The sequence below is a fragment of the Sitophilus oryzae genome, unplaced genomic scaffold (genome assembly GCF_002938485.1).
Source record: "Sitophilus oryzae breed Bouriz unplaced genomic scaffold, Soryzae_2.0 scaffold_1502_pilon_pilon, whole genome shotgun sequence".
Taxonomy (NCBI): Eukaryota; Metazoa; Arthropoda; class Insecta; order Coleoptera; family Curculionidae; genus Sitophilus; species Sitophilus oryzae.
Genome location: NW_022146173.1, coordinates 599,614 through 609,396, shown reverse-complemented (window position 1 = coordinate 609,396; position 9,783 = coordinate 599,614). Strand labels below are relative to the sequence as shown.

General features: G+C 32.7%; 1 protein-coding gene across 1 annotated transcript in view; it reads left to right on the top strand.

Moving 5' to 3' along the window:
- Window positions 1-8,111, top strand: part of LOC115878189 (ubiquitin carboxyl-terminal hydrolase 45-like) — a 9,843-nt gene extending 1,732 nt beyond the window's left edge. The window contains exons 2-5 of the mRNA XM_030894600.1: window positions 632-954; window positions 2,957-3,137; window positions 5,613-5,885; window positions 7,647-8,111. Of these exons, the coding sequence (XP_030750460.1) occupies window positions 632-954; window positions 2,957-3,137; window positions 5,613-5,885; window positions 7,647-8,111 (1,242 nt within the window). The remainder of the gene's footprint in view (window positions 1-631; window positions 955-2,956; window positions 3,138-5,612; window positions 5,886-7,646) is intronic.
- The last annotated feature ends 1,672 nt before the right edge of the window (window positions 8,112-9,783 follow it).

The following is a 9,783-nucleotide window of genomic DNA, read 5'->3' as shown; positions in this document are numbered from 1 at the left end:
CTAATTGTACTTCTAGTTTCAGTTACGCATTGTACTGTACATGAATTCTAAGAAGAAAGACTAGCAAATATGGTTATACAGAGTGCGGAGTAAGATCTCAGTCAAAAATCATTATTACATAAGAAAATAGATTAAACTATATCACACGTTATGCGCAAACCTAATCAATTTGTGAGAATTTCCTTGAATTCTTCTCAGGAATGCTGCCCCACATTTTCGCTGTTTTACTACTTGTCAAAAATAATTAGGACGCGTCAAGTCAGACCTATTATTCCGCCATTCCGCTCCATCTAAGTTTGTTGATATGCTTCTTCCTTAATATTTTTATTCAAAGGTCTTTGTTGTGAAGAGATATGTTGTGTCATGCTTTGTTTGTCATTTTGTTACTCCAATCATAATGATCTTTCACTTTTGAAATAAGCCAATATTATTACATAAATGCGAAGACGGACGACGCATGACGGATGCATGTAAATCCACACTTACCCTTGCTTTAGGGCAGGTGTCGGTTCTTGAGAGAAAAAAATAATAAATTTGAGTAGACGGGGTTTTTAGTTTGTAATTTTTTAATAAAATAATCTTCTTTAATTTGCAGCCTCTGCTCTAGAGTTAATGACGTTGTCTTTTTCAGGACTCGTGTAACAACGTTATTATCCCTCTTCCTCCCCCTGGCGGCGAAGACTTACTGTCCAAAGCTCCGGAATCCGGATACAATTCGGACAAAATCGAAAACAGCAGCCCGGATTCGAATAACCACAGAACGAACTCGCCGAGCAGGTTAAACCCGAACGACAGTGGCGTGCCTAGTCCCACGGCGCCAGGGAAAATATGCGCGCAGAGCGCGTCGCCCAACAGTCCAGAAAACAGTCCGGCTTCGAGCGAGACCAACGTCGATATGGGAAGTCCTATCTTGGGGAATAACAGCCCAGATGAGGAGTATGGCGAATGCAATAGGTAGGAGTCACATGTATAATAATTATTATATCCCATTTGTTCTGCATTCTGTGAAGCCGAGCCGGTAAAATAGGTATATAACAAAATTAAGTCTTTCGTTGAGGGAAGTAGAAGCGTTGTGCGCAAGCGTGGATCTTGAATTATCGATTGGATAACTAAATACTAGCATCGGCTGTTCATAATTAAAATTGGCTCCGATCGATGGCTGTCAGTTGCGCTGAGCGCGACACTAGCCAGTCAAATTTCCTAATATTGGACTTGCGCGTAACACCAGTACTACCCTAACAGATGAATTTATGTGAAGTATACATGGAACGTGTATCTAGTTGTCTCTGCCTCGGCTTCAATTCCAATACATTGCCGGTATCTATACAGTGCAGTATCTATATCTATGCAGTATTAAATAAGTGCAAATATTTTCAGGGCTGGGAGATCTCGATAAAAGAAACATATTGTCTCTACCATTTTTCAGATAAGTCCAGAAGAACCGAGTTATTTAAGTTTGAAAATTTAAAAAAATTATTTTTTTTAAATTTTGAGACCCACCGGATTTTTTCTGTATTTCCCTTTTTCTGCATCACTTTTAGGGCCGTACAGGGAAATTTAAAAGAAAATGCCCGATTTTCAACATCTTTTTTTTTTGTGAAAAAAAAACCTCATAGACGTGTTCTTGGGGTCGAAATATCCCACCACTGAAAATATTTGCTCTTATTTAAAACTCACCCTGTATACTGCCATAATCTATATAGTCATTATTATACAGGGTGGTCCGAACTGTATTCCGGAAATTTTGGCAGCATATTCTGCAGATAAAAATAAGTAAATATGTTCCTATAAATATATGTCCTAAAATGCTTAGTTTCGGAGATACAGGGTATAGAAGTTTCATTTTTATTCCGATTTTTTCCAAATAATTTCTGAAGTAACGTCAATATTTAGATGAAAATTAGTGTCTGGGAGTTTTTTGACATGACAAATTTGATTTTAGTGTCAATATGACTCCTACTTGTAGAAGGCGCCACCTACATATATTTCAACTGGTTTGAAGAGTAATAACTTTTAGTCCTACTGAGTAAAAACATATACATTTACGACATTTTTACGTAAAAAAGGTCTCTTGGGAAAAATCGCTACGAGTAATGGTGCTCGAAATATTTGGAATTGAAATTTCAATAACATATATTAAACATGTTGACTAAAGAGTTATTAGACTGAAGTCATAAATTTGAAATGTTTTTGTGCCAAAAGTTCAACAGAAACTGTTTTATCATCATTTCTTCGCAGAAAAATTTATGATTAATTTAAAAAAAAAATCCCGAAGAATTTATTGTTTCAGTCAAATAACTATCTACTCAACGTGTTTATTTTTTGTCAATAATGACATGTATTGTCTATTTCCATTCTAAATATCTTGACAACGGCTACTCGTAGGGATTTTTACCAAGAGACATTTTTTACGTAAAAAGTCACGGAAATGTTTATTTTTTCACTCAGTACTTTTATACAGGTACGGACGAGAGAAAAGTTATTATTCTTCAAAACAGTTAAAACACATGTATTTTTATCTGCAGAATATACTACCGAAGTTTCCCGAATACAGTTCGGACCACCCTGTATATATGGTAGAAGTAGACAGATTTTATGCCTCCGATATCCGACGATACAATATTAATTTTATTGGTTGAATTTATAGGCTTTAATTGGTTAGAAAATTCTATAGTTCTTAAATTTATTGCATTCTCATTGCGTCATTTTCGTTCAAGTTGAGTCCTGAGTCCTGTCTGAAGCATGGCCAGTAATTTAACTAATGCATTACCGCGTGGTTCTAAACAGTGACAACGGAGGAAGTTAAACTCTTTCTGGAAATGAAAAAAAAAATACTTTATTATGTACTATTTCTTGTTTATTTTAGTATTAGTGAGTTTTTTTTGTAAAAAATAATATACATTTTTATTTTATTAATGTGGTAGCGTACTTATAGAAGATTCTGTCGCTTTTTCAGTTCTTTCCAAAGACCAATGTCAAGACTGGCTTTTGTAGAAACCCATAAAAGTATAGACCTTAAGGCGGATTTAGAGAAACTTAGTTTATTGAACGATGGAGATTCGACGAAAGTGAATTCTTGTGATAATACTTGTGGTCAAAACGCAAAAGGAGCCTATGCATCTGAACCGACGGAGATGGTATGTATAAATTAACAAAGTTTAGCTAGTTTTGAATAAGATTTCTTAAACCCCGTCTACACATTGTTTTACCTGTCAGGTAGACGGAGAAATATATGTTTATGTATTATTTTCTTTTATCTATGGTTTATATTATACCTTTGAATAAGAAGACTAAGGAAGGAGCATATCAAAAATCTTAGGTACACCGTGATGGGCCTCACATATGGCCGACTTAAATTCCGGTTTATCAGTGTCGTTCTAATTTTATTTAAAAAATGTAAAACTATGATGTAGGGTAGACGTGGGGTAGACTCAATAATGTTTTATTTTATTTTACGTTGTGAACAAATGTTGGTAGTTATTAAAATTGTTATAAAAACATATTATTATAATAAAAATAGATAAGTTTTAATAATTATTTATTAACACAAAAATTCGATACGCTACTGAAGCAGGTAAGTCAAATTGACGTATCTAAATTCTTTGACATCTAATCTTTGACAAGTATAGTAAATAAAAACAAAAATGCAAGAAAAAATATATAGTTAGTTAATTTAAGTGAATTTCATAAATGATCGGTTTACTACACGTATGTATATTATATAGTCACTTACTAGCGAAAAGTTGTTCCATTATTTCACTCGATTTTTGGCGAGATCTACTGCACGCTACACAACCAACTATTTTAGAGTCTTTTTCGATAAATCGCGATAGTGTCACTGTTAATTTCAGTTCTGCCACGATTTCCATTAGATTTACTACCTTTATACAACTATCCGTAGTAGAATAAATAATAAATAACATAAAATAAGCTCAGTAAAGCCTGACAAATCCACAAAATTTAAAATCAAATTCAAATGTGTTAAATGAATTGTCAAACAGAACTGTCAAGGATCCCCACCCTAGAGAGCTTTTATGGTGCCTTTTCTGCCCACCATGCATGAATACATGGATAGCATTATGCTCCTTCCTTAGTCTTCTTTATTCAGAGTATTACAACCTAAAAAGGCTCTATACAGGGTCGCTGTTATGTATAGAACCGGTCGAATATTAGGCAAGAAATACAAGGTACCGCAAAAGTTAAATACAAAATTATAGGGTTTTTAAATGTCTATTGGCGAGTAATAAATTTATGTATACAGAGTCGGTCATAAAGTCGTGGCACATCAAAGTTTCATTTTTTTTAAATAGAATCCCTTTGTATATTATTGCATATTTCAATTTTTCCTTTAATTCTAAGCAAAAATCGAAATACACACAATGTACCTCAAACCAACCGTTTCCGAGTTATTGACTTTGAAAATATCACTTAAACAATTTGATTTAATTAATCTCGGTATGTTCAGTTTCATTTAACGATGCCATGCTGCCGAAACTGTGATACTGTTGTAATCAGTTTTTAAATGTCTTATTAGCTATTAGTAAATTTAAGTATACAGGGTCGGTCATAAAGTTGTGGCATATCAAACTTTTTTAAAACAATTCTTCCTTCAATTTTAAGCAATAATTGTAATACACAATGTAATGTAAAATGGAGAATTGAAATGTTAAAACGAAAATTTTGTAATTTCCAGACTTGATATAATCTCATTTTATACATCTATAAATGCTAACTTGAGAACTAATGTCAAATATTATTAAGTATCGCAGTTTCGGCAGAATGGCATCGTTAAATGAAACTGAATATATCGAAATTAATTAAATCAAATAATTGTTTAAGTTATATTTTCAAAAAGTCAATAACTCGGAAACGTTTGGTTTGAGGTACAATGTGTGTATTCCATTATTTTATGTGCCACGACTTTATGACCGACCCTGTATACTTAAATTTATTACTCGCTAATAGATATTTAAAATGCAAAACTTTTGTATTTAACTTTGCGGTAGCTCGTATACCGGGTGCGTCTCAAAAAGTGGCTCACCCCTATAACTTTTTATTTTTTTTTCAGATTCTGAATAGAATGACATATCATATGTCAACTTTTAACATTTTCGCTTACAAAAAAATCGTATTTAAATTTAAATCTATGGCTGTGTTAAAACATTAATGTTTAATCAAGGAGTAGAAAAATAGATTTGATCATCTAATGTTCTTCGTGTCTTGTCCTGGCGGGTTAAATGATGCACAAATCTTTTTTTAAGTTTTGTATCTCAATTTTTTTCAAATGGAACAAGGATGGCTCATTAGCATATTTGGAAAAATCATTTTTTACGAATAATTTGGTACCAAACACTTTGTATTTTGAGTCAAATTGTCATTATGAACCATGTTACAATTTCAAATAAACCAAATGCAAAAATGTTGTATGGGTGAGCCACTTTTGAGCCACCATAAAAGTTATATAGGTGAGCCACTTTTGAGACGCACTCCAGTATATTACCTAATAATCGAACGTTTCCATACATAACAGCGACCCCTGTATAAACATAGATTAATAGAAAAATGTGAATTACATGAAGAAAATAATGAAAAAGAATGACGTTTTATTACAGATGGACGAGGACGATGACTCAGAAGATTACCGAGAATACTCCGGCACTCTGGCTCCGAGATATCAGTGCGAGGAAGGCGAGTGTTCGGTGGAGTCCTGTCTGAATCAGTTCACCGAATGCGAACTGATGATGGGACGAAACCAAGTCAGTTGTGATAATTGTACCAAGTGTTCTGATAAAGTTCCTAAAGAGACGGTGTACAGAGACGCTTCGAAGCAATTGCTCATATACAATCCTCCGGCCGTACTCATATTGCACCTTAAGAGGTTTCAGGTGAGAGTTTGTTGTTATTTTCGTGCTCTACAAGTTGTTTCAGGCATGGGAAAACGTAATTGTTTAATGGTACATTTGAACTACTTTGAATATAGAGGCTGTAAACAAGTAAGCGCCAAAAATTTGGGAGGCGATTGCTTTTTAAAATAATAATAGAGTTAATAATCTTCCCTATTTGCTTATACAGAGTGTGTGTCAAAAGGTTCTCAACAAATTATATTTTTTCTATTGAGTTATTGAAAAATAAGTTTATGCGATAATTTATAGTTAATTTTCTTGCATACCCAAGTAGCATTTTTGGACACATTTTAGGTAATATTTCTAATAAACGTGTCTGTTTCTCCAAACAAAATGGAAACGGTATGCCACAAATAGGAAACATTTTCGAAACCTATATATTTTCAATGACTTCATTACATGTGTTTCCAATGTGGTGGCACTAGCCGTTTCCTGAAATGTTTCGATGCGGAATCAAAACTTTTAGAGGAAAGGTTTCGAAACATTTTCTGCAATTTGTGTCCAAAATGTTCCCGTTTTCAGCAGCCACTGTTTCTAAATGTGAAGCTACAAAATACCAAACTGAAAAAGTTTGTCTGTGTGTGGATTTAAAAATGAAAACAACCATCAACAATGTCCACCTCCGCCATAATTTGTTTGTCTTAAGATCTTTGTTTTTAGGTTTTCTCGCACAAAAAATGTCTGACAAAAGCAAATTCATCGTTTAATTTAATAATGTAATTTCATATTTTTAATGCCCCTTCTATATATAATTATTTGTTGCTACAAAATATTTTTGTTTGAAATAGGTATATATTTTTATTTCTATATCATGGTTCTGAAAATAAAAATATATAAATTAATGGAAGTAGAACGCGTTTTTATGAATTTAAAAGCTCAACAGCCGATAAAAACATATATTTTTACCACTAGCCAACATGGCGGAATTTTACTTCATTATTTATAAAATTGACATGGAGTCGGACACAAATCATTATATCATATTTGTGTCTAAAAAGAGAGAAACTCATGTTTCGAAAACGAATCGACAATAAATGGAAACCTTGTTTCCAAAATGTTTCGATTTAGCGCTATCTGTGTAGAAATTTCGAACTAGTCACCTGTCAACAACGCCAATCAAAACTTCTTGCCAAAATAACTAAAACATTTTTATTTACTTATTATAACACAATTAAAACATAAAAAACATGTATTCCATTGTGGAAAAAAGAGAGAAAATTTTTACTGGTTACATTTATTCTTAAATCAAATCATCTCAGTAATGCGTATAATAAATTATTATAAAGTCGCATAAGAAAAATATCTGTATTTGTACTCACCATATGTCCTTTCTTCTACTTTTTTAATTATAGTACTATAAAAACTTGAAGAATACTTAAATGCAAAAACTGCAGGACAAAATCCAAACAATAATGTGTTACGAAATTTATGTATCAAAAATGTGACGAAACGGTTTTGCATTTTTTGCAGCAGAGATTTTGTTTCGATTTTGTGTCTAAAAATGCTACTTGGGTAGCTAACAAACAAATAATTTTGATATCAAAAATGAAACAAAATAAAAAATAAGTTTCATTCTGTAGATTTTCTTGTAGTGCTGAAAAAAAAGTAATATTTGAATGTGTTAGGTTTTGTTTTCTATAAGCCATTGCAATAAAATCAGTAGTCTTTGTAATTTGTCATATGAAAAACCAGGCTAAAATAGAGGAGAGAAATATTGTTTATTATGTTCTTTACCCTTTGCAGGTTTACCGATTTCGTTCGATGAAAGTAAACAAATTTGTGAAATTCTCCACCATGTTGGATCTGGGTCCCTACTGCTCCAAGCGCGCGCAGAATCTTCCATCGTTCGAGCCCGACCAAACCAAGGTCCTCTACTCTCTTTACGGCGTAGTGGAACCTGGTATCCGCAGCGGCCGCTACGTCTCACACGTCCAGGAATTTAGAGGACCCCGCATCGGCGAGGGCAACTCGATGGAACTTCGTCCCCAAAACCAAAGGAAAAACCTGAAGAAAGCATTGGATAACTCGGCAGTTCGCGGAGATGAGACGGTGGAACCACCCGCGGGCAAATGGTACTACATCAGCGATTCGTTCGTGAACGAATCAAGGTCATACTTGCTTTCTGTTCTACGAAGGGCTGGTGTAGGTGTCCGCGACTGCGTCATGCCATATTTTCGATTATTTTTTTTTATTTATTCTCTGAAATAACCGAAATATATTATTTTATTTATACAGGACAGATATTTCTTTTTAAGTCTTTTTATTATTAGCGCTCCTTTCAGTCTGTTTTTACAATAGTTCATAATTAATTGTTATTGATGAAACTTCATTGAAATAAATAGAGAAAAGAGACAATCTGTTAATTTTAATACCTATTTAGCTCAAAAGAAATAATATAAATTCAAAAAGCTTTACAACAAACAAACAGGTGCCCAACATAGTACTCTATGAGCTTGGTGCATTTCTCTGCCGGAGTGCTGCCATCATCGGAGAATATCGGAAACAACTAGTATATACAAATACACGGTTTAAATAACAAAATGTACAACAATTTAATTATTTAATTGTTCTAAAGTGTTAGAAAGTATAATTTGTAAAATTCTAAGGGATACAAAAAAAAAAGTAATATTTGGATATTTCACTTAGTAGTATAAATTTATTATTCAGATTAAAAAAAACTTTTTTAAGATGAGTTCAACTACAGTACTTGAGAGCATAAGTTTAATCCACCCGAGGTTTTTGCTAGTGGGTCATAATTTGGGCTATTTCATTATATCGAAATTTTTAAAAAGGTACATAATTATAATTTTAGATGTTCATAAAAGATTTAATCAAAGTATACCATTAATATTGCAAATTATATTTTGTCCCCTCATAGTATGTCTATTTAATTTTTGATTATATAACGAGCACTTTGTTTCGTCGAACTGCTTGAATCCATTTTTGCTTTTGATCAAATTGGTTTGAGAAACTATGCTAAGTTAGAAAATGTTGTTTCGGGAGAGTTGAATATCCGGGAAAGTTGAGTTATTGAATGTTATTGCACACAACAACGCCCTAATTAGGCTCTTCTTTAGGCGTTAACATTTTTTCAGCAATTTTATTAATATTTGGACGTCTAGTTCGGGCTCTTTTTCACATATTTTTTACTACCCGAAACAGCGTTACATCACACAAACCTCGTACGTGAGTTTTATAGTTTCAATAACTGCACTAGCAAAAAACTAAAATACTTAAATTTCAATATTATTTTAATGCGATCAACATGAACTTTAACCGGGTCGGCGTGAAATGCATAGCGAAAATTTCTGATTTCTGCCGTATACAGCGCTGCTGTCGGAATTTTTTGAAATCAGCTGAAATTCACCAAGCCTATAAAATGACAGCTATCTTCATTTTATAGCCATCGTTAAACACCGTTTTTTCGATCATTTTTCCGATCATACGGTAATTTTTCCATGAAATCGGAATCAGAGTTTTCAATGTTAAAAGTAAGAGAAAAAATACACCAAAAGGAATAAATAAAACCAAATCTTATCACTGGGTTGCAATTTTGTTTACACAATATACAAATAATTCTATTATATATTATTTTTAAAGTTATTTAAAAAATAAGACATATTAAATATATACAACGTAAAAGGAGTATTTCGTATCCTCAAAATTTATATACAAAAAAATAACTAATACTCTTATAATAATAGGCGTCAGCAAATATATATAACAAAAGAAAAACTTCTTTTCCTAAAGAAACTACGATAAATTAGTAAATTGCGTGCAATTACGAACCCTCGTCCATTATTGTATAGAAAAATAATGTTTATAAATTTCCAACAATATATCTTATCATATTTAACGTTTAAAAGCAATACGTAACTGG